The sequence below is a fragment of the Ornithodoros turicata genome, chromosome 3 (assembly GCF_037126465.1).
Source record: "Ornithodoros turicata isolate Travis chromosome 3, ASM3712646v1, whole genome shotgun sequence".
NCBI lineage: Eukaryota > Metazoa > Arthropoda > Arachnida > Ixodida > Argasidae > Ornithodoros > Ornithodoros turicata.
The window spans coordinates 17983854-18010053 of NC_088203.1; the positions used below are offsets into that span (position 1 = coordinate 17983854).

General features: G+C 46.5%; 1 protein-coding gene across 4 annotated transcripts; it reads right to left on the reverse strand.

Moving 5' to 3' along the window:
• On the reverse strand, window positions 1-26200 carry LOC135388244 (kielin/chordin-like protein). Of its 4 annotated transcripts, none has more exons than XM_064617659.1 (17): window positions 26040-26200; window positions 23601-23702; window positions 16578-16742; window positions 13902-14093; window positions 13634-13828; window positions 13366-13560; window positions 13098-13292; window positions 12830-13024; window positions 12562-12756; window positions 12294-12488; window positions 12026-12220; window positions 9220-9315; window positions 8636-8731; window positions 7290-7421; window positions 1780-1971; window positions 1158-1325; window positions 1-727 (listed from the first exon to the last, which is right to left on the reverse strand). In XM_064617659.1, exons 1-17 carry the CDS (start codon window positions 26095-26097, stop codon window positions 585-587), a joined length of 2709 nt encoding a protein of 902 aa, XP_064473729.1. In that variant the 5' UTR covers window positions 26098-26200; the 3' UTR covers window positions 1-584. The 4 variants fall into 4 exon arrangements, with proteins under 4 accessions (XP_064473729.1, XP_064473730.1, XP_064473728.1 ...); XM_064617660.1 differs by having other exon boundaries at window positions 1780-1959; window positions 13902-14096; XM_064617658.1 differs by having other exon boundaries at window positions 13902-14096.

A 26200-nucleotide genomic window follows, 5' to 3' on the forward strand; every position in this document is an offset into this window, starting at 1 on the left:
TAGAGGTTCTTACTACATAAGAAAGTTTATTCCTTTGCGGAGGCTAAAACCGGGTTGTCATGTACAAGATAACCCATATATTCGTGTTTGCTGTTCACACGCACATTAATGATAACAGTATACTGTAAAACCCTTAATGTTGACGGCTCTTCATGAGCTTCGGGAATTTACTTAGGGCAAATATTTCGGACAAAAATATGGAGAAAGAATTCACGCTTAAAAAGACGTCTCTATGCTCTAGTCCAATTATTATTATTTCCACGGTTGGTTGCTCAGGTTACTAATTTGGGTTTCTCTGCAGCACAGTGGTTAAGGTCAATCCCGAACTTATCGCGAACCAAGCCAATCAAGTGACGAATTTTAGGATCCCCAGTTCGCAAAATTTAGTGGCCCGGAACACGGATCCTGTGCCCGATTCGAAAAGAAACAAAAAGGGGGCTCCAAACTGAAGAGTTTTACAGTAACCGATATGGAACTAAGGTGCCATTGTCCATGTTGAATATTGTTGTCACGTCGTTAGGTCTTGTACCGGATGTTGAACCTTCACGGTGCTGAAGGATGCTGTCGTCCGGCTGCACGGGTTGCTAGTGGTGACCACGGTGATGATCATGGTGGTGATCACCGAGGGGGTTACCATGATGGCCGTGGTGTTGACCGTGGTGACCGTGGTGTTGACCATGATGATGCAACGAGGCATGGTCATGTGCGTGATCTGAACCCACTGGCTCTAAAAACAAACATGAGTTCTGTTCGCAAGGTTGTGAAGTACGTAATATAGTGAAAAACACAATAGATGCTCAATGTAAATTGCAGAGGCTGAAATCAACAGTTTGGACAAGAGCAACATTTAAGCCTCACCAATGCCCGAGCAATGTTCTCAAACACAACATTGACTTCCCGCGGGGGCGGAAAATGCTTGGTGACACTGACACTCGTTGACTTTCCGTCAATCGCTGTTCTTGAGATCAATAAGTGATTAAGACATGATGCACTTAACCCCGCCAAAATGACGTCAACTGAGAATTTATTATTTCTGAAATTTGTTTGCGCAAGCTTTCGCATCAGAACCACTGCATTCTCATGATGACTATAACGGCCTAAGCTGTTGAATGAACGTGCTTTTTGAGTGACTCAAGCGAGATCAATGCTCCGGTTACCTGTGATTCCGTGGCGGTCTTCGATTTTGCTAATTTCTTCGTCATGTTCCTTGAGCTGACGTTCCAAGATCTCCAATGTCTTCTTGAGGTTTACGAAGTCGATCAGCAGAGTCCGCAGGCTACCTTCTCCGCAATGCGAGTAGAAGACATCAGCCATGGTTTGACGCTCTGAAGATGACGTAGAAGACCAGTTAACAAGAACGACGGCGAAGAGAAGAGGTCGGGATTACGAGATGCCAAGTGAAATGTGTTCATATGCTTCTCGACAACTCCCGGGACGCCGGTCTCATTCTCTACTCTATGATGTGTCTGCGTATATGTGTGCTGTCTGTGTTTTTGTGTGTCGTGTTTCAGCCTAGCGTTCTGTTGATGTTGTCTCATTGACTTCACTGACTGCCGACCCCTATTCAGCTTCGTTCATCGTCTCATCATCAGGACACAGCTCATCCCGTCCATTGTGCCTTGGGGTAGTGGACCGCACCTCGTGTGGCCAATTTCCCCATTCATCGTCATTAATTTATCTGTTGTTGTTGTTGTTGTTGTTAATAGCTGCAGTCTAAAGAAGTGTTGCTGACGCGGTATAGGCTTTCATCAATGATTTCACGGGATCGTTGCTACTTACCACTTTGAGGATTGCAAACACATCGCTCACACTTGCGATGCTCCGTGTATTCAGGATGGCAACCATCTCCACACACAATTTCAGGACACACGTCAGGGCAGTCGCACGCGAGGCATCCATGGGGTCCGGGCTTTGTAGTGCAGTATGCCTCGCAGACAGGTGGCGTACACTGGACTTGCCCTGCAAATGCCACTACCGCAAATGCCGCTTTTACTTTATATGTTCCATAAAACTGCTTTTATCAGGAAATGCGCGGCTAATAGCGTACCGCTGTTGTCTGCATTGACGTTTTTAGCGGTCAGGTACTCACTTTAGCGAGAGAAAGGAGAAATGGATGAAGCGTCGTAGACCTGCTACTTTCTGTTCCTAAAATATCTTTTTTCACACGCGCAGTGCCAGCAAGATACACTTAAAGGAAGCTTAATAAGATGGACAGCGTTACATAGACGACGGTACTTGCCGGCAGACTGCATTCGCAGCGTGAATCGATCTGAAACCGTACTGAAGCATGTCGAAAATAAGCCTGCCAGCCTTACTCAGTCCGAGCTCACAGCAGTGTACTAGTTAATCCACAACACAAATGCAAAGGCAAGACAAAGGCAAAGGGAACGACACAACTGCACTACCAATAAGCAGAACTGCATTTACTTTCAAAACCACGACCAATCAAACAGGCACTGTTCTGCGTACGCTACTTCTCCGCTTCTCATGTTTCTAACTTGTTTAATTTTTACTGCTCACGTGTAAAGGGAAATGTTGGGAGCTTACTTAATCACATATTCGTCCTATAGAGCTACATAACCGACCTACTCCATTCCTGTTTCATTCGTCCGCTTGGCGCCTCGTATTTGAAGAGTAGACGCCGCTGCGCGTGCGTGGGTCGTCCCTCCTCTGTCCCTTTCTCGGGTTCCAATTTTTTCACCTAGGACAACTGCGCCTCAGCGTGTTAAAAAGACGCTGAGAGTATACTTACTATATATCCTCGGTTGTCTGCTAGGTGAAAATTCGGATGTGGACGCGTGATGATGATACCAATGTGTCTTCGTTCTGGGATTGAGAGGAACTCTTATGCTGACTTCTTTTATGTCCGAACCGTTTTGTTGCGAACCGGTTACCGCTATTATTTTTTACGGTTCTGCTCCGGTTCGGGTTCAACAGTGTCATGAAAATTTCGGTTCGGGTTCGGGTACGGTTCCGGCAAAATTAACGGTTCGGGTACGGTTTTCGGTTCGGGTTCGGTTCGACACCCTGCCTTTAAGTAAAACAAATGTGTGTTTCGGACGGTATAAGAGATGGAGCGTGAAAACTCATAGGACGATGGGATCAATACAGATTTCGTTTACAATGTTATGAATACATAAACACTCACACAAAAAAAAAAAAAAAAGAACGAAAGAAGTTATGACTTAATATCCAGTTACGCAAGTCAGTAAGACGGAACCGGAGATTAAGATGTGATTTTTTTTCCTTTCGGAGTCCTAATTTTGGTAATTAATTCGAATTACTTTCTCGTATTGCCTCCACCACCCTTGCTACTAAGAGATGGGTGATAGACATTCTCTATATGCTCCTGTAGAAACTGACACTGAAACAGGCACTGACTTTCAGTTGAGCTTTGGGACGCTGGCGGCTTCATATTTCTGGCCCGCTTGAAATCTTCGCTTCTACTGAAAATTGTCGTCTGTCAAATAAACTTCTCAGCTGTCTCTGACAACTCAGGCTTCTTTTGTTATAGATCTATCCCGACATTTCGCTCGCACTTTAACCGCTATTCCAGTATTTCACAACTGTTCTTGCGAACGCAAGTTCAGTGAGGAAATCACTCTGACATCGACATATACGCAAAAAGATAACATATCAGCAATGATTTCTGGGGAAGTATTTGACAGGAAGTGAGAACGATGAATTTTTTATTCATTTTATTATTTTTATTTTTATTTTATTTTTTGTTTCTCGTCTGACGTCCGATGAATTTATGATAACGGTCAACTCCAGGGAGCTATGGATGTGTAAGGTTTATTTAGAGGCTCGGTGGAACGCGCAACTATGTATAGTTCGTTATTTGCCGAGAGAGAGGGAAAGGACATGCACCACAAGCGGACGAATAAAGTGGTATTCGCTTCGGAGCTGGAGCTATAGTCCTTTCAAAAAGTCTTCATAGAAGTCACCAAGCTTAAAATCAGACGTATACAGTGAAAACTCAAGAACGTGAAGACGGACATCAAATGGACTACGGCCAGGACGCCGCTTCAGGTCTCAACATCCTGCTCATGATAATTTAATATTGTCATCTTTATCTTGCTCAAGTGGAGATGTTACCCACCGACGAGGCAAATGTCAGCGACTAAGCGCAACGTCACCACCACCACCATCTCGTAAGTTTGTCGTTATGTCACCGGAGGAGCAGTCAGCATTAGTAATCTACCATAGTTCAGAGTAGCAGCGGTGTGGTGTCTGTTTGCTTTTACTTTTTATGTTTGTGAGTGTGTGTGCCCATGTGCATGTGCGTATGTATGTGTGTCGGCTGACCACGAACTACTCGTATGAGTGTTTTAGTAATGCGTTACACTGACATTCGGTGTCGCATTATCATGAACTATTTCTTCGAGTGCGAGGTGTGTAAGGTAAAAAATTTCCAAGTTGCCAGTTGCTGTTGTTAACAGCCGCTTGTTTGAGAGTTTCACTGTATAACAACTATCTGCTTCTACAAATTTTATCTGCTCCCAGTTATTAACTACTTGTGGAAATCTTATGGAAATCCCTCTATTCAGTTTTCACATATCATGCCGATGATTATCTGGACTTAAAGGGGCCCCCAAAGTGCGGAACTTGCTCCTGGCGGAATGAAACACACCACTTACCTTCAGAATCACTCCCAATCCGAGTCCTCCCCGCATTGCTTCTTGAGAAGGAGAGCGAGAGGGAAAGCGAGCTTTCCTTTCGCTCATAAATCACGGACGACACAACGGATGAGTATGGTTCCTTTTGTGTTGGTGTTAAGGTAACGGCATACACTCTTAAATTTTATACACCTTCTTGGCTGTAATTGGATGATACCATAACTGATTACTTTTTTTGGTGTAAGTCAACACCTTAAGATGGAAGTACGCCCTCCAGGAGAGGTGCTAATTGGACACCATCTGGGGTGTAACTGAGTGATACCGTAACTGATTCCATGTTCGGTGCCAATCAACACCCTGAAACAATGGCGTAACGTGTGCAGCTTTTTTCCATAGTGAGTGTATCATGCATACCAGCCAAAGTAAATGCATAACATGGAAATGTAGTGCATTGTGGACAAATATTCTCCCGATATAGCAATTCCGAACTGGTGCCATATTGGACCAATATACGGTCTGGTATACAGATAAAGATGTACACGCTTAAAGTTAGTGATAAATTTGGAACATCATATAAATGGCATAACGAACCAAAAGCTCGCTTAGAAAGGCATTTCCTTTCTAAGAAAAAAAAGACACTATATACATTGCTGGTCTTGCGAGCGACTGCAAATTTGATAGCCCTGCTCGCCTTCCGGTCAAAACGAAGGGTGAGGTGTCTAAGTTTAATTTGATTATACACACACACACAAAAAAAAAAAACACAAGTGAAGAATTCCTTGGAGTATCAACTCACCATCAAGATAACGTCTGTGTTTCTTACTGGTTTTGGTATGGAGGGAAAACTAAGACTCAGCGAACACGGCATTCATATTCCACGACAATGTTAAACATTCTCGTGAGTTACACCATTTTCACACCAGTAGCCTCAGATACACCCTCAAGATCAGGCTCTGTAACTATTACACCCATATAACGCCCCCCATGCAAAATTCCTTCTTTTTCTTCTTTTTTTTTTACCCAGAAGGGTGTAACAGGGGTGTGCAAAACGATTTACACCCAAAATTGCACTCCATTTGCACCGAAAAGGGTGTGCAGAATTTTAGAGTGTATTTCAGCGAGGTGAGGTTTTCGCACTTTACCGCCCCTTTAAGCGTGGGACACCTCACACATAGACAGAAATATGCCAAAAGTTCCTTCCCAATTCACGAGCCGGCCGAGCAAATGAATTTCCATAATCCTCTCTTTTGTGAGCTCTATACGCTCCCGTCCAATGCGTGCACTCCAAGTTAAGGGTCGGTTGCGTAAGGCGCAGAGTCATTGGGAAGTGGATAAGTGCACAAGTTTCGAACCTCTATACGCCTTTCCTGTCTGTACTAATCGCATTCTTAAACGTGACAGCGCAAAAACAAACCCAGCAGGATTGTCTGCAGAGCTGTAAATGCACTTCAATGCACGCCAGAGTCGCGCATGACTGTTTGTATGTGTCAGTCTGCCTGAGCATGCCACTACTATCAGCGTTTCATAGTGTGAGTGTGAGCATGAGTGTGAATGACTTAGATGATCATGTAGGAAATGCTTAGCCTCAGGCGTAATTTCAATGCGGATATGGTCTATCGTGGAATGCATTTAAGTTTTGCAGAAATCTATTTAGCATGTTTGAGCTGTTTAGCAATGTCTGTTGAAGCAGGGAGTGCCAAACTCATTTCGTATTGAGGACCGAAGTGCACTTATGATATGGCCGACTTATCGACTTTCAAAAATGTGACTGATAAATGTTATTTAATATACCGAAAAAAGTTAAAAGCGGTATCAATGCGGACTATTCCGAAAACGAAGTCCTGCCAATATAATCAACAACGCCACACTATGAAACACCCAAGTATCATCATCGAAATAAAATTGTTATTGTTTGTGATCAACAAATCACACACAAAAAAAAACAGACTACTACTGTGTCCTCTGTTGCTAATAAAGAACAACAGGAACAACAAACACATGACGACCCTCTGATGGGATAACACGAAACCTGATACATCTTCTGAACCTGGAGCTGGCTATTCTACATTATTCTAGTATAATATTAGACCCCTCCAGTGTGTTCACAATTATTTGTATAATTCGGGAAATAAGTGAACGCATAGATAAGATCTTGAGCGCATGAGTTTCCGAACTCGGTACTCGAGGAGTCTGTTGTAGGGGAAGAAGTATTGTGTCGGTGCTCTCTGGAATCGATGTCTGACAGCACAAAACTTGCTACGACCGCGGTTTTACATCTTAAACAGAAACAGGGAGGGGGGGGGGGGGAGAGAGACAGAGGAACTACGTGAACGACGGAAACGTTGCGCATTCTTAAGGTAGTCCCATTGCGTCTATAATTGAAGTGAATTGAACCGGAAAGGTGCAAATAAATGAAGCGTTGAAAGTGGATCTTAGATGAAGTATTGGAAATGGAAATGGTTTCAGGTTCTCACTGTGTGTCCTTGGAGGACCGCAAGGTTGAAATATTGACAAGTCTGACTTCGACAGGTCTGCGTCATATGGACCGTACAGCAGTCTCCAGGAGAACACATCAGGCCCTAAGGCCTTCACTTCGGCACCCCTGACTTAGAGCGTGGAGTTTTCAGCTGTGTTCATGATAACACGAGACTCTATAGGTGGTATACTTACCCGGCTGGTGATGGACGGAAGTGTTGTGTTTCTTCCTCAGAGCTCCAAAATGATGATGTCGCTTCGAACGGTAGGTGCGCAGTGGTCGCGTGCGGATTTCTTCCGAGCTGTCCCTGCTTCTCTCTTTGTGTACTGCGTGCAGACGTCGCATGGACAATTACCCTCAGACGCAGGTTGTAAATTTTATTGTAACAACACTGTCGGAAGCAGATGATGAATACCGCGCATGCGCTCTCAGGCAGTGAGCGGTGTCAGCTGGAGCCGGTGTCGGCACGAGGAGTATCAAAAGCAGTCGGCGAACCGCGAGCTGCTGTTCGTGTGCGCAGTTGGACAGGGAGGTGAACAAGGGTGTTCGGTGCCGCACTAATACATTTTTACGAAGGTGGAAAAGCGATTGCGGATCGCAATCCAGGTGACCTGGTGGAAAAGATGCAGGGGAATGTCCTCGAGGCTTATACGTGAAGCCAGTTGCAACGATGCGTTACCGTATCGGACGGGTGCACGATGGGTTTCTTGCGTTTCGTGGCGATCAGGATGTGTCAGTAGATTTACTTCTCACACTGCTCCGTCCTATCCATCACTGTCAATCAATCGAGACCTACCTCGCTGACGGCGTTCAACGGATTCCCCACATTTCGCAAAAGGTCTAGTGCTTCAACGGTGATTACATTGAAGTTGTGTAACGGTATTTTGCGTGCAAGTCCAATATAACAATAACATCGCGTTGGGCCAGATATGTTGCCACTATTTTGTTTACAACCCGTACATCGAGAATTGGGATAACATTAGGCAGACAAACCATGTCTTCGAAATAAGGGAGGATGTAAGGCCAACATCAAGCGTCAGCAGAGTTAAGAGCCTCGCGAAAAGCAAAAGTTCTTAGTTTGTTAGCTGTCGTGATGCCCATGGGGCTGTCTCGTCTGGAACGTGATTATTGGTTTTCTTTCCGTCTTATATTCAGCTGCAAGCTCTCAACGCGTATCCGCTCCTTCTTCTTCGTCGACCCTATCGCTTCCGCAGCTTATCATGCCCGATGGTGAGTACTGCCAAGCAACCGTTTAGAAGCTGATATACTGACATTAGCAGATACTGGCGTAATCTCACGTCCCTTGTCGTACATCGATGCCGTTTCTTATCATGGTTTCAAGGTTACTTTTTAATGTTACGACTGCAAGTGCGCAATCACCCCGTCGAAAGGTTAGAGGAACTTGGACACTGAGTGCAGAAGCTGAAGCAATCGAGCAATATTCGGAAGCACGGTTATGTCGAGGCGAGCCAAAAGAGAGCGCTGTTTGGATACAGCGCACGTGCTGTAGCAGTACACGAGACATCCTTCAATTTCTCACCATGGTTATCTTCTGAGCTTTCTTCAGAACTTTCTTCCGAGCTGTCATCGCCTCTCCTCTTGGGCGTATCTCTCTTCTGCCTGCTCTGAGTTGTTCCTGAATGTGATAACAGATCCAGCATTGCCATTTTATTGGTCACTGACGCCCAAATATGCCCAACCATGCCCTAACTATGTCCTAAATATGCGCTAATTATGCATATTTATGCCTCGGTGCACCTCTCTCTTGCCCTGAGATTGGGGAAGACCTGCTAAACTACCGAGAAAAAAGAAAAATACGAAAGTAACCAGTTGGTGAATGGGGTAGAGTATCGACTCTTGCGATGAAACTCCCCTTTCATCATCTTAAAATAAAGTTGCTGTTGTTGTTTGTCATGGCTTGGTTTACAGAGCACTCCCTTCTACTCTACTCTTCTCTACCTCTTTCTCTCTCCCTGTCTCACTCTCTCTCTCTCTCACTAAACTACCAGCACGTGCAGTGCAGTAAGGTAGAGCGAGTCGATCCCTTGTGCATGCTCACTTCTGGGAAGTGCTTAATGAACAAGACTGTACAATACTATACAAGGCTTCATCGGTTTGACCCACCTGTTTTCTCCTCCGAGCTCTCTTCCGAACTGTCGTCCTCATCCCTTTTAGGTCTACCGTGAAGCTCTGATGGAGTGACTTCAGCTCCAGCATCACCTACCGCACCCGTTTGTACATCGTTCACATTGCGATATATATTCCGGGACCATGTACACAGAACAACGTAACGCCAGCTACCGTAGCATTCCTGCACAGAACTGATTTCGGCATAATAGTCGTGTTCAACTTAAGAAGGAAAATAAATCTAGTCTGTCAGTTCTCAAAAAATATTACTGCGCCGCAGATAGGACGGCACCAACGGCGTGGCCGAACAGGTTAATGCGTCCCGCTCGTTGGTGGTAGCCAAGGTCGTGCTGAAGACTGGGAGGTGGTGGGTTCGAATCCTACTTCGGTTGTGTTCTTTGAGGTTTTCCCTGGGTTTTCCGAAGACTTTCCCGAATAGCGGTACAGTTCCCCCTAAAGTCGGCATAGCATACTAACCCCCCTGTCCCCCACTCGTTCCTGCTGTCCTCTCTCCATCTGTCCACATCTGTACGCCACTCATGGCCACAGTTGCTTCGCGGCGCTAACACGGAATGAAAAAACATAGGATGGTTGGACTCAGAGGGAAAAAATAATAATAATGGCTCCGTGATGTTACAGGTAATTGCTTTGTCTGCCTATGGAACACAGAGAGGTCATGCTCCTTTCTGCGCCGGATAATGTATTCCATCATGCCCACGCTGCTTCCGTACAGTCTTTTAAGACTGGCCACATGACACCACGCTGCGGTAGAAGGTGCGCTCCCCTACTCATGGCGCGTTATTGCGCCTCCTTATCTCCAGCGGCGCGTATCTAGTTGTAACTAGATTTCTTTCCTTTCTTAAAGGAGCTCTGAAAGCCATCTCAAAAATTTTTTGTTCCGAACGCGTTGTGGAAGCAGGTAACTTAACTTGATGATTAACACGAAAATTTTCTCTGTGCGCGATGTTTTTCGTAGAAAAAAAGACACTTGTACATCGCCGCGCGTGTTCCCACACGACTCGCTCCTCCGGGTCAAACGAGGAGTAGAAAGAAAAAAACGTCATTGGTGACGTAATAAAAGTTGAAAGCGGCGACCGCGCTTCTATCCGGGTCAGTGCTGACTGGTTTTCCTTTCTTTCTTTCCGTTTCCTTTCACCCTGCTTTCTCTCTGTCTAGGGATGAATAAGGGAGGTCTCGATATTCATGGTCGTGAAACCCCCGTTCTCGAAATTCATGTTCTGGAAACAAGGAAAAGGGGAAATGCTGCTTCGTAAGATGTTATGCCGCGATTAAGAACATAACATCACTATTTAACCACTCAAATTCAGGAGTTTTCTATATGTGTTCAAGTCACCTTAGCGAACGAAAGACAGATTTAGAAGCCATTTGGCTTAGCAGGGCGGCATGTTGGTTGGTTAGTTGTGTGCTTGCAATATTATGGGTGGGTTAGTCACAGTTTGCCGTTGGCAGTTTTCCGCGCGCAACATGTGCATTTTATAGTCAGCTAAAATTTACGCTAGTCGCGTGTTGTTTCAGTGCACGCTGATATGTCGTCGGACGCAAACTTACCGGCGTTGTCGGTCACTATATGGTGGATAAAACTGATGCACTATATGGTGACAAAACAAATGGCGCCGAGCACGGATGAACTCAAACTTGCGTGTCTGCGTCGTCCACATTTGTAGTCTGCATCGGTCAATTCTCGTTTAGCTCGATGGTTGGTAAGTTGACCATAAATTGTGGTGGTCTTATGACACTGCTTGGCTATGTTGGTGTGTAACTCAGGCAATGAATGTTCAACTCCTGATGCCATCATGTGCCACCGAGGCCTATTGCGATAGATTTCACTGGATTGTATCTGACAGCGTATGGACAAGAACACTCCTCCAGCTGAATAAGGAATTAACTGAATGGCTAACAAAGTTGCTAGTGAAAGTGACGGGCACTAATGATCATAGCGAATTAGTGATATAGCGTATATTGATATAATGACATAGCGGACGGAATTAGTGGTCATAGCCATGCAGTGATCATTTCGAGGCGTGAAGTGAAGCAGCGCTTAGTGCCGCACTGTGTTTATACGTATTGCCACCAACAACACAACAAGAAAAGTCACCACGATAACGAACCGCATACAAAACACAGACACGGACAGAACAGCGTTCAACTGGCACCTGAAGTTTATTTTCATAATCCACCTACTCCGGAAGGTCCCTTTAGGGAAAGCAAGGTCAAGCGGGGAGAGGTTGACCGATTTTTGGTTGACTTCGCTCGTGGAGTTCAATGAGGAGGCCTCTACAATCTCAAGGTCTAACCTTGAACAGTGTCTGTAGACCTGTCTTCGATTACTGTATTTGATAAACCAAAGAAAAAGCAAAGGAAACTTCTTCCACCGTTGCAGCGGGGTTCCGAGTGAAAAATAGCAGACGACGTTCTTCGAAACCAATCAGGGGATCCACCTTTCTGACGTCAAAATGACGCAAGCGGCTCGACGGCTCGTTCCGGGTATTGCCACCGTTGCGCACGGTCGCGATTTTCAAAACCGAATTCTGCGATATTTATGTACCTGTTGATAGTATTACTTCGCATGGTGCATTTTAATATGCTTATTAAACAGTTGGTTCAAAAAATGCTAGTGAGAAGTGCTTTCCTAGCTTCTAGCTTTCCTAGCTGAACACGACTATAGTTCCAACCACGTGCACAGTGATGGGCCAAGTTCTGAAGAAGTGTCATAGAGCTGACGTTAGGCTGTGCTCAGCATATGTTGGCTTCTGGGAGGATAGCAGAAATTACATATACGTACCATCGCAAACACATTCTGGACACCGATTTCCTGTAACCCTTGTCTCTCTGTGGCAGTTCTGTGGACATCTTTTCCGTGGACAGTGTGTAGGCGGGCACTCACAGTCCGGACATCCGTGGTCACCGGTAACCAGGGTGCAGTTCGGTGCGCACATCGGAGTCGCGCATTGCAGTGGATGCACCGTTTGCGTGTCCGCTAGTTTGGATGTGCAAGGAATACGGTATAATACAAATAGCGAACGTGTAAAACGATGTTCTCGTATACTTGCCTTCGCACACGCATTCAGGGCATCGGTCATGGAGGATACCCGTTGCTCTGTGACATCCCGGAGGACATTTCTTCCTCGGGCAATGAGTCGGTGGACACTCACAGTCCGGACATCCGTGGTCACCGGTAACCAGAGTGCAGTTCCGTGCGCACATCGGAGTCGCGCATTGCAGTGGATGCACCCTTTGCATTTCCGCTAGTTTAGATGTGCGAGGTATACGGTATAATACGAATAGCGAACGTGTAAAACGAGGTTCTCGTATACTTGCCTTCGCACGCGCATTCTGGGCATCGGTCATGGAGGATGCCCGTTTCTCTGTGACATCCCGGAGGACATTTCTTCCTCGGGCAGTGAGTCGGTGGACACTCACAGTCCGGACATCCGTGGTCACCGGTAACCAGGGTGCAGTTCGGTGCGCACATCGGAGTCGCGCATTGCAGTGGATGCACCGTTTGCGTGTCCGCTAGTTTGGATGTGCAAGGAATACGGTATAATACAAATAGCGAACGTGTAAAACGATGTTCTCGTATACTTGCCTTCGCACACGCATTCAGGGCATCGGTCATGGAGGATACCCGTTTCTCTGTGACATCCCGGAGGACATTTCTTCCTCGGGCAGTGAGTCGGTGGACACTCACAGTCCGGACATCCGTGGTCACCGGTAACCAGGGTGCAGTTCGGTGCGCACATCGGAGTCGCGCATTGCAGTGGATGCACCCTTTGCATTTCCGCTAGTTTGGATGTGCGAGGTATACGATATAATACGAATAGCGAACGTGTAAAACGAGGTTCTCGTATACTTGCCTTCGCACACGCATTCTGGGCATCGGTCATGGAGGATACCCGTTTCTCTGTGACATCCCGGAGGACATTTCTTCCTCGGGCAGTGAGTCGGTGGACACTCACAGTCCGGACATCCGTGGTCACCGGTAACCAGAATGCAGTTCCGTGCGCACATCGGAGTCGCGCATTGCAGTGGATGCACCCTTTGCATTTCCGCTAGTTTGGATGTGCGAGGTATACGGTATAATACGAATAGCGAACGTGTAAAACGAGGTTCTCGTATACTTGCCTTCGCACACGCATTCAGGGCATCGGTCATGGAGGATGCCCGTTTCTCTGTGACATCCCGGAGGACATTTCTTCCTCGGGCAGTGAGTCGGTGGACACTCACAGTCCGGACATCCGTGGTCACCGGTAACCAGAATGCAGTTCCGTGCGCACATCGGAGTCGCGCATTGCAGTGGATGCACCCTTTGCATTTCCGCTAGTTTGGATGTGCGAGGTATACGGTATAATACGAATAGCGAACGTGTAAAACGAGGTTCTCGTATACTTGCCTTCGCACACGCATTCAGGGCATCGGTCATGGAGGATGCCCGTTTCTCTGTGACATCCCGGAGGACATTTCTTCCTCGGGCAGTGAGTCGGTGGACACTCACAGTCCGGACATCCGTGGTCACCGGTAACCAGGGTGCAGTTCGGTGCGCACAGCGGAGTCGCGCATTGCAGTGCATGCACCACTTGCATTTCCGCTAGTTTGGATGTGCAAGGAATACGGTATAACACAAATAGCGAACGTGTAAAACGATGTTTTCGTATACTTGCCTTCGCACACGCATTCTGGGCATCGGTCATGGAGGATGCCCGTTTCTCTGTGACATCCCGGAGGACATTTCTTCCTCGGGCAGTGAGTTGGTGGACACTCACAGTCCGGACATCCGTGGTCACCGGTGACCAGAGTGCAGTTGGTATTGCAGATCGGGGTGGGACACTGCTTCCTGCCCGTGGTAGGGATTTCTGCTGCAGACGATTAACAGTTTAGTGGAATGAGGAAATGACTGGTATGCTGCAAGGGCATTTCTGTGCTATTTGTGTGAAACAAACGGACAGGGCACTACGGAAGTAGTTCCTGTAGGATCTTTCGAAAGATACATGGAAAAATTCATTGCGATCCTGTCAAGTGTGTGAAGCGATTACGGTGAGGTGTCTGTCTCTCATGTTAGCATCAGATACGACGCAGTGTACGAAAACAGAAAAAAAAGAACACACACATAGGAAAACAAGCAGGACGGGAGCGGACAAAAGCTCAGCTTGCGTAGAGCCCTGTATTATTGCCCCGTGCAATATGTCGTAGGGCTTGCTGTACGGTGCTCGTTAGCTCCTACATGGCATTTTTACCACCTTATCTTTACGAACGTCATGAAATTTCGATTGATACAACCTATTAAACAGGAGACTTGGCTTATACGATTAGAGGGCTCCTGTCTTTCTAACAACATTCTAAGCGTGATACCTCTCCCATGTAACATTGGCAATACGTTCAGGTCGTCGAAAATTCTTGCCGGCGCTTTCTACTCGTGTAGTTTCCGCGACGCGTAAATATCTTCTGTTGTTTTTTTTTCTCTCTCGTTCATTTTGAGTACGTTGACCGACCAATAACCGATTCCATTTCCCATATGACGCTCCTCGAGAGTGGGAGCAAGCGGCAGCATAATTTCTGTTCTAAGAATCGATTACCAAAATCGATGGCGCGATCGACCTACGCGTTATTCCTCACGCTGTGGTATCTACATGCACGCTCTCGAAACAGAGGGGGGTGTCGAGGTAGCTTGCCGTTGTTGACCGCACTCAAGTGGGCATCGTCACGACTATAGCAAAAAAAAAAAGAAAAAAAAAGAACGGAAAGTGAGAGAGGGGAGTTGATGACTTCAAAGTGATGCATAGGCAGGATGACCGATACTGATGGGACGGAGGCACACAGTAGGTGAGAGGTGCACTAGAGTGGTCTTTCCGCTAGGCCCGTTTCTTGAAGAAAGCGCAGGAGACCGCGAGTTTTTGAAAGTCGTTCCGCCTAAGAACATTCGGGGAAGAGGACGTCCGTCAGTATACCAGGCCTGGCGTGGGGAAGATGAGTTTACCGCATAGCATGGTATGCACGGCATTCTGTCAGGATATGCGCGATAGTCTCCGGATGATTACAGTGTCTGGAACTGGAGTCCTCCCTGGAGCAGATCTTGAACAGTTGCGAGTTCGTGAACGCAGATCCCGTGCGTAATCGATGCAGCATTGTCTGCATGACACCGGGAATATATTTCGTGGGAAGAGAGGGTCGGTGATTCTGTATGATGTCCTGTATGCCAGGATGACGCACCTCAACTAACTGTTTGACTCTCGAAACAGAACTCCACGGCATGACGCGGCCCGAGCCAACCATCGCCCGAATGAAACGGGGGGCGTACGCCTTTTTTTGTGTGTGTGACACTTGCGTATTTATATTCGCCGTCACAAGAAGGCCGTATTCCCTGCTCATTCTGTCAAAGAGGAGTGATGACTATTCTGTTCGAGGGACTGAACATTTTGTTCGAGGCCCCAGATGAGTTATGTGGTGATGTTCTACTTCGAGGGGAGTGACACCTCCGTCATATACACTCTGAAAACAGAACTTCGCCGCATATCACACTGTGCACCAACCACTGCCACGAATGTTAGGTTTATCGCTAATGATTGGAAGACAAAGAGGGCGTACGCCTTTTTGTGGCACTTTGGATATATTAAAATTTTCACAAAAAGCGTATGCCTCTCCCTCTTCGAATCGATACCCTATCATCCGTGGCAATGATTGGCGCAAGCGTCCTACGCGATGAATTTAGAGTGTGTCGGCAGTTTCCAATCATCATTGACACCAATGGCCATTGCATATGCGCGCTGCGCCACCTAGCGTGTAACGTGTTAACCTGTCAGGGGACATGGGACCCAATGCCCTTTGAGACGTTGACGCGTTGCACGCTAGGTGGTGCTACGCGCATGTTCAATTGCCATCGGTTTCAATGGTCATTCATGACTGCACGTATGACAGAGGTATTAAGAATACGTGCAGTCCACGTTTCTCCGGTTGTCAGCAAAGCGTCTACATTCTTAAAACGTAAATCATCACGTGACACGCTGAAAGCAAACCATTGCACTCAATGATAGCATTATCACTTCTCATTCGTGGAAAACACAGGGCGAACGCCGTTTTTGTGACAATTAGCGTAACTACATAAATTTTAAAAAAGGGCGTACGCATAGCGTTTTGATCGAGAAGAAAACGGGAGACAACGACGTCATCCGGGAGGATGGTCGGCTAGGGGCGTGTTTTGTGGTGAAGTTCTGTTTTAAAAGAATATAGAGACTGCGCCGTACTCAGGTGCGCTCCACAATTGGTGAGGGCGAAAACCCTGCTCCGACAGCACCACGGCACACAAGAAAAGAAAAGGCGAGAAATAGCTTGGGGACACCTACGTGGGACGTGCAATTTTCCAAAGTTCTTCAGCAAAACTTTCTGTTGCCGTACAGTGTCGGAAAGCTTGAAGACGTGCTCCTTGAGATGTCCGCTCTGTGTCTTGACGAATTCCACCAGTTCCTTCGGACAATGGCGTTGCTCGAATTTCTCCAGTGTCTTCCTGGCTGGAATTAATGGCAAACTACGATTATTTCCATTGTTTTGGATTTTGTTTAGGTACACTCATTTCGATCTGGAACAACAAACATTTGGCGATCCGATGAGTGTGGGTTGAGGGAAAAGTCACATCGCTACCCTCTGAACATTATAGTAATTTTCCATTTTAAAAGTAATGTAACGAAGAAACAAGCGATCGTTAATTTGCTTTCAAAAATTGTTCTTAATTGCTGCAGTGTGCTGACAGCAGGGGCCCTATATTCTCGTCAAAGTAATCGACGTCTATTACTTTGTGTCTCGCCTGTCATTGGGCGTTACGTGAAGAAGGCATGAATGTCACGCGCCCTCAACCGATAGTCAAGCTCTTGATCCTGCAGTCTTCGTGATAACGTATAGATAAAGCATGAAGAGTGCAGGACCAAGTGCTCGATTATTGGTTGAGGGCCGGTGGCATTCACGTCTGTTTATCACGCCTTCTTCACATAACGACAACTGACAGGCGAGACACAAAGTAATCGAGGTCGATTACGAGGGCGCGGCACAGAACTGAGCATGGGCTCAATATCGCGCTCCAGTAGAGAGGACTCCCAAAACTACAGCGGTGTTCACGTCTATATGATCTTGTCCGATGCTTGGTGGAACCTCAGTGTCAGCCACACCCTTTAGTGTGCACATTTTGCACACTCTTAAAAATGAACTTCACTGCATAGCATGCTCGTAGCCAACCATAATCTCGAATGATATCGTTATCTGCGCCGATTTGTTGAAAACGGGAGGCGTACGCCTTTTTTGTGACACTTATGCTGTTCATAATTGTCACAAAAAAGGCGTACGCCTCCCGTTTTCAACAAATAAGGGAAGATAACGATATCATTTGAGATTATGGTTGGCTACGAGCGTGCTATGCGGTGAAGTTCATTTCTAAGAGTGCAGTGCAGTGTTATTTCACTGCGCAGTCCTTTTCTGCGTTCAGAAACGACTTCCATGTCCGCAAGTGCACAACTGAATGGGTGATAGATTCCGAGCGCCTTGAAGCTACTGAACAGATGCATTAGTGAATACAGACGTAACTAAAGCCCACAATATTGACATGTAACTAAAGGCAAAACGTTGACATGTGACTAAAGGCTACAATACTGACATGTAACTAAATCCCACAATATAGACATGTAACTAAAACCCAAAATATTGACATGTAACTGAAGGCCAAAACGTTGACATGTAACTAAAGCCCAAAACATTGTCATGTAACTAAAGCTCACATAACTGACATGTAACTAAAACCCAAAATATTGACATGTAACTAAAGCCCACAATATTGACATGCAACGAAAGCCCGCAATACTGACATGTAACTAAAACCCAAAATATTGACGTGTAGCTAAAGCCCAAAATATTCAGTCATCTGAAATCACTTCGCTGCTGTCAAAGCGACGTCAAATTGCACGAACAATTGCACATGTGTTTTCATGTATCCATAAGGCAGCAAAGATCCCCTGGAAAAACTAATGGTTTCATAGCGTGCACAAGAAAAAGACATTTGTATGAAAGTCCAGCCTCGGTATGACCGTGTCCCTTCGCGTCGATGTACTCGGTACTGCAACTCGACAAGCTGAGACCAGCCCACCTCGGAGTGTGGTGGCGTGCCTGGCGGACGGCGCGGTAGCGGGGGAAGACTTTCGGAACGCTGCCACACTGCTGGATGGAGTAACACGAAGGACTGTAATGCAGGACGAGTGACGAAGGTGTTCCTGGCCACAGCGCAGGTAATGAGACAACGGAGTCCGCGAGTTGGCACTGAAGAGTACCACGCTTGTTGGTGCGGACGTGGCACTCTGGGAGGTTACGCCCGAGGACATACTACTCATTATTGAGCGCAAAACGAGCCGCTGACACGGCGAAACCGCCGGTAAGGAGGGAGTAGAAACAACGTTCAGTTGGTTCAGCAATGGTTTGACAACATGACGTAGATCTGAAGGTAGGAGGTGTAAGAGAAAAACGGTGAGGTCTCCCAGCCAAGTCAGCGGTATGTTTCACGTTTCACACGCTTGTGAAAGGGGTGTGGGAAGCTGCCGTGGAAAGCAGAGAGACAGGAGGAACGGGTCTTGTAGAGGCAAGGGCAGCTGCCATGGCAATGGTCACTGTGTCCAGGTCAGGGGGAACTTCTTTCGCGAAGGTGGGAGCGGTTGTGGGCTCCTGGGCTCAGCGGCGGTGTCGCCTTCCGCGCTTAGAGGAGCCGTGGTTCAGGTGGTGACTGGGTGGCGGCCAGGGAAGGAGGAGGAGGTTGGCTCCTGCGGGGTTGTCTTGTAGCCATTGGTTCATTCAGGTGTTCTAATCTTTGCTTCATCGTGCGAGCAACTACACATGTATAACTTTCTGAGGTACCACTAAGGTATTACTGGCATCATATGCTCACGTTCATCAGTGTCCGCCCTGACGCCCTCATTGTGTAACGGTGTGAGGAAGACGGCACTGTGGGTTTGCCGTGCCGCCGGTTTTTGACGCTTCTGCCAACCCAGTGCTCATGACGACGTAACGCTGAGATTCATTTCCCAATCTGAGGGAGCCAACATTTCTATCCATTTATTTACCGTACTTCGACCTGGGTCCCAAGTGCTCCGATTTCATTTCAGCTTCCATTCTGATTCAACTTCGATCCTGAATAACTTTTCTCAGCCGGAGCATATCTGCACACTTGCCCATCAAATTGTCCGCTGTACTTTATTGTACACTAAACGATATGGACGTGTCTGAAATCTGCCCCAACCAGGTCCATCCGCCGCCCGAAATTCCAAATGCTTACAGTCTAAGAGACCGCACTTGATCCGCGCTCCTAACCACTACATCGGACGAGGGGATACCCAGTGCGGTTCAAATAACTATTGTAAAGTTGCCCCATGAAACAACAGACCCCCCTTCCCGTTGTCATCCTACTGGATGAGTGCTAAAAGCGCTGCCAGGTTCCCGGCATCCAGTGTAAAAGAAAAGATTTCACTGTATAACCTATCCTGCACCACTATTTTTTTGCAAGCATGATCCTTCGACATTTTTGTGGCTGCGAGACAAAGTTTCATCTGCTGTTCCCCCGAGAAAATGAGCATCGTTGAACAAACAATAAACAAAATTTGGGGCTGGGCTACGCTGCCCGTGCTCGTGCTCCCGAGTCGGTCAACGTCGGCCTCGTCGTCCTCCGGCCACGTGCAGCGGTATATCATTTCCAGCGGTCAAATTGTTGTTGCTTGTGACGACACACTCGATGAGATATGGCAGCACTGCGCTGCCCATTCTGAACCGGCGTACTCCACGGATTACCCTACCTGACAAAAACTCGTGTGCCGAGTCAACGGCTTAACATAGATGAAAACATTTTGTTGATATTGGTTCTTGATATGTTTTTCTAGTGCGTGATCGAGCCAGATTTTCGATTTTGGGCGACTCTATTTTGTAAGCGAGCGGAACCTCGAAATATAGCTTTTCCCAACCCTTTCGACGACGATATAAAAATTTCTGAGTGTAAAACGCAAAATCTGCTTCGATCAGGCACTAGATCTAAGCATCCTCTTCCATTTAAAAGCAGTTGCACGGAGATCAACCAAATTTTCGCGGCGCTACGGGAGTTGAAAAATGTATGGGGATTCCCATAGAGCGTCAGTGGTGATGCACCGCCTTAGGGAGACACCAAGATGCGACAATTTCTGCTTGCGGAAGGACAGGAGCAGTTACCTGAAGAGCAATAAAAAAGGAACGGGCATCATCCGTTCTGCCATTCCTGATTTATACCCAGTGTTGTACATATCGCCGTTACAAGTAACGCCGTTACTGTAATCGATACTTTTTCAGTATCGGAGTGCGTATCGCGATACTTTTTAAAATTGGTATCGGAAGAGTATTTCCGTTACAAATTTATGGTAACGCGGTCTCCGTATCGTTACCGATACCGATACTTTTTAGTGCCCCACCCTTTCTTCACCGACGACATTTCTCACTCTTGTTCATTGTCAATGGTTCGCCTAGCCCTCGACAAGAAGCCTGTGGACATGTCCAAGTGCTCCGTAACCGGAATTATAGAATTACTATACCAAACACATGTTCACTGCTTTTCTTAGAAACTGGAGAAAATAACCACAACAAAAGAGTTGAGGTCAACGAACAGAGGTCAAGTCATTGACAGTACGCTCTGGATTCCACTGCTTAGCTGCCGTGTCGCACTGAGTCACGCTCACGTGTACTGTGGTATTGTTAACTTCGGATAGGATTCCTTGGTAATCGGACTCCAGGGTGTGTGGGCCTGACACTAACGTAATTGTCATACTGGTCTCTGCCAACTGCCGGAGAGACCACGGCCTGAAAGGATGGCAGAAGACGAGTTGCAGAACGAGCTATTGATAAAAGTCTGCTGTCTTTTTACTGCAAAACTGTTTACGTAAGCGATACAGTATTTCTATGTTGCATCATCTTCGTGTTTCAAACAAAAGTATCGGGCAAAGTATCGCGTTACTTTTTTTTAGTAACGGTAGCGGTATTCGTTACTTTAAAAAAGAAGTATCGTTATCGGTATTTCGATACTTTTTACTCAAGTAACGAGTATCGGTATCGCGATACCATTTTCGGTAACGGGTACAACACTGTATACCCGAACGAAACCGCTTTCTCTTTTCCCTCCTTCTCAAGATGGGCGGCAATGCGGCATGCCCTCTCATTGGTCGCCTCAAAACAGATTTGCCCAGTCATCGCGGGAGGGCCTTTGAGGAAGTCAATGACAGGCCGCTCAGCACTGCCGGAAGAGGGAAAGTATAAATTGCTTTTTTTTCTATTGATCATAAATCACGGACAACGCAACGAATGACACCCGTCCCTTCTGTATTGCTCTCAAGGTAACAGCATTCTTGATTTCGCGAGGATAAATTTTTGTACTTTAATACCCCGCTAAGTGCCCAATGATTTGGAAGGCACTGGCAACTGATTCTGTCGTTTCATTCAATTATATTTTTTCCTCTGACTGGGGGTAACATATCACGCTGCATAATGAAAATAGGTGATGACAATTTGGCATGGTGCATAATTTGACAGCTGAGAAACATGAAACACTTCTGGAGCAGTGCGGAATAACATGCGTGAACAGTGAAAATAAACTAACCAAAAGTAGCATCACCCAAAGCCAGGCTAGCCGCTTAATATTGCCCAAGCAGCACAATATTAGTTCAATATTAGAAACCAATATTGCCAATATTGTCCCAATATGGCAACTGCGACATGCCCTATATTGGACCGATAATGGGAACCAATATTGGCCAGCCAGTTTTTCCAATGCCTTGCCACTGTATCTGCTCATAAGTCTGCGGCCGAATACCACAACTCCGCTTGTGAACCGCTTGCAGCGCCACTCAGAGGTTTATAAACGATATCAAGCCCTTCAGCAGCAAGCTAAAGGGCTTGCTAGCGTTTGTAAGCCTCCGAGTTCTTGGCAATATTGGGTGGCTCAGTTGACTCATCAGCTATCCAGGGTAAACGTAAATTAGTTACCGTCACTCTATCTAACATGTTTAGTCCCAGACTTAAAGAGGCACTAAAATGCAAAAACAAGTTCACTTCAAATCACGTTCCACGCTATGTTAATTCCGTACTTGTTGTCATAATTCAAAACTTTGATTCCGTTACGAAGCTACAATCAAAAAATATACGGGACACTTTCTTGCTTCGGCGGTAAGCAGTGAACGTCGTTTCAACTCGTGCATCGGTGTTTTTAGTCCATGCTGCGCGTGCCACGCCATGGAGCAGTGCCGACGAAAAACATAGTGCGCGTTGCGAAGCCGAATGGGCTCACTATCCGAAGGACGTGAAAATAAATGTTGTCAATGGAACATTTGCGAGAACTGTTGTAGCCTACAACTCAGTGAGTCTGTATTGAAAGTGAAGCAGTGCGCATCATGCTCCGCATATAAGGAACACTATGATCGGACCCGTTCCAAATCCCCACGGCTACGATAGGTAAGCGCGTGCCTGTCCTGCTGTCTCATTGGATGCCGCCAATCGTCGCTTCTTGTGGATACCATTTGTTGCAGCCAAAGACGGCTCTGTTTTCGCTGCGTTTTTCTTCTAAACGGTAGCGCTGTGTGAACCAATTTTCCTTGTGTTATACTAATTCGAACACGGAATTTCATTTGAGAGCAAGTAGTTTTTGCATTTTAGTGGCCCCTTTAAGCAGTATTACAGAATCATTGTTATTTACCGAATGAAAAAAGCCGTGGTGTTCGCGTGTTCCCCGTTGTCTTTACTTCGTTTTGGCAGCGCGTCACTGATGGAAGTTTGTATGCAACGTATTGACAAACGGCCGTTCAACCTCGCGATGATCCTCGGACCGTGGTCGAACGATGCCCACCAGATGCAAGGCCTTCGCCTTCTTGCGGAGTACTTGCGCTCCACCGATCTGGTGACGGATCTCTGAAAGTGCCCCCCACCCCCCATCATAATCCCCTCATCCGTTCCCTATGTGCAATAGGGCAGTGTACCGCCTCAGCGGCGCTCAATCGCCCACCTCATCATCATCCACTGTATGTGCGTGTATGAGTTGGCAGCGCGTGTGGGTATATTCATTAGGTTTTGCAAGTATTCTCTCAATCTTCTTCCTTTGAACATTGTACCACCACCACCTCCACCACCACCGCGATCAGGTATTCTCTTCGGTTTGGAAAACGACTGTTCGCGCATGTCTACTGGACAGTCTCCGTAGCGGGCATGTAGATTAGGATCTGCTCATACTCTAAACCCTGCTACAGTAGCGTTTATGAAGCATGAACAAAAAATGAAAAAGAAACGAAATGGAATATCGATGTCGGGGGTTTATCCCAGGATGGAGTGTGCCCTACCTGCAATCGGATGACAAACGCACCACGGGCATCTGTGCTGTTGAGCTCCTGTCTCGCGTTCGCAACCATCTGGACAGGTCACTTCCGGACAAGAGTCGAGAGCTGTGAGAGTTATTATGAGTAAGATACTGTTGAATTACTTATAACAAGAATAGAAAACACACAAATACAAGGGGTGTTCAAGTCAAACCGGGAATTTCTGTCTCCTGAGCGTACAAATGGCTCGCGCTACTTCTGTTTCGTTATTTTCACACGCGACAGGCATTCGCGTTCACCACGTGGTGGTCCAAAGTTTGTGCAAAACAAAGAACACGTGTGGACAGACAGCGAGGTGAGCGCGCACATCGAACAGCGATTTGTCATGAAGTTTCTCGTGAATAAAGGCGTAAAGTCATCTGAAATTCACAGAAGACTTCAAGGCTCTATATGGTCACGATACACTTAGCCGCAGCAAAGCGTTTGAGTAGTGCAAACGGTTCCGAGACGGCCGTACATCAGTGCCAGCTCCCCAAGAAGTTCCGAAGCACCCCGTCTGCGGGTAAGGTCATGGCCACGGTTTTCTGGGACAAGGCTGGCGTTGTTCATGTTGATTTTCTGCCCAGTGGTACCACCATCAATAGTGCATATTACTGCCAGGTTCTCAGGAATGTGCATATGGCGCTGAAGCAAAAGTGGCCGGGGCCTCATCACCAAAGGAGTCCTCCTCCTACAGGACAATGCACGCCCGCATATACCGCGCATCTCACGACACGCACCTTACAGGAACTTGGCTGGGAGTTGCTGCCACATCCTTCTTACAGTCCAGACGTCGCCCCCAGCGGTTCCTTGGGGGCCGCCACTTCAGCTGCGACGCCGAGATCAAGAATGCGGTTCGATCATGGCTACGCGCCGGTAAGGATTTCTACGCTGCTGGCATCCAAGCCCTCGTGAAACACTGGGACAAGTGCATTAGTGCCGCTGAAGATTACGTTGAAAACTAAAGCTATTTTCTCGCCTGTAAATTCATTTTACTCTTACGAAAAATGAAAAGTCTCGGTTTGACTTGAACACCCCTCGTATAACTAGGCAAAATGAGTCAGTTCTGCGGGAATTCAGTTATGTATTGATGCAGGAAGCGTTCCCGCTATCACTAGCCAGTTGATTCACTTGTGGATCAATGTTGCTTAACAGTCTAAGTGACGCTGCCGATGTTATGTTGCTGAATGTTAACAGCTGTCTATGTCTGATGTGACGAAGAAGCAGTGAGGACGATCTATTGCACTGCTTTGACTTAGTGAAATTTGACTGGCTAATACTTCCTCTTTCACACTAAAGACATTGAGTCACATCGAGTCACCAACCAAAGCATACTGTTTCTACAAAGGTCGAGAACATCTTCTGCGCTGTACACTGATAGGCGCCTGGAGCTAATAAATACGACGAAATGTTGAGACATTAGAAGTGGTTTCCGTAAATGGTCGTAACCGCGAGATCTTTGTCATCGATTCAATTTCAAAGGGCGTTATCTAAGAAATATTGCACAAGCGCAGCCCTGAACAGCCTCAGCTTTATTTTTTTATGTCGAAAAATATTGGCATTCTTTGTAATATATCATATGCATTATGCTGCGTATGAAGGCCCGCAGATATTCCCTGCATGAGAACTATCATGAGCCCCATACATATCTCGAAGGCTTTCCTTTGGCGATAAGCGCATTGCTCACCACAATACTTGAGCTTGACGGTAGTAGGTGTACTTCAAATGACTGCATTACGGCTTTGAATACATAACCCACGCTCACTGCTACATGCTAGATTATCGTATGTTGCAGATACACACTTGATTACAGGTTTTGGAGCCTAAGGCGTTTCAGCCTTTTGTGTTACTCATGCATATTTTACAGTTTGACCTCCTGTATACGGAAACAACAGTCAGATAACCGATCCTCCTTGAACATACAAGATGGGCAACGAGCGAGCTGGTGTAGATTCGATGTGGGAAGCATAATACTTTGAGTGTGAGGGAAACTTGCCCAAGAGACAAAAAAATTCGAACAGGGTGGGCAACTCTGTCCGGTTTGTCTTTGTCTATTGTGCAAATTTCCCTCGGACTCAAGGAATGATCGTGGTTTACGTTTACCCCTTGTTTACGTACCTGGCGTACACATCACCCCCCCCCCCATTCGACGAAACTATAACCTAAATTGCAGAGGCTTAATGAACCTGAGAGCTTGCTGAACTTGAATGAACCTGATCAAATTATGCCTGCACTGAAAGCTGCCCACATATACCTGCCGTCTATATATGGTATGATGCAAATTCAAGAGAAGACATATCATCATCGTCTTTAAAAAAAATAATGTTATGTGCGTAGCACACCACAACACATCGCATTGTAGAATACACACTGCTGAACAGATCTGTCTTTCTTTCAACTAGTCTTAAGAAGGACAATGCTTACCATTTAGTTGAACAACAATCGTCATCACCACGACGAGTATTTCAAAGGGTCGCTTCATCGTTGCAACGAATAAGCTGCCGAGAGTGATGTAGTCCTAACTTCCGAGAATAACTTCTCGTACGTTGGAGTTTGTAATGCCGCCAAGACAGGCAACATGAGAG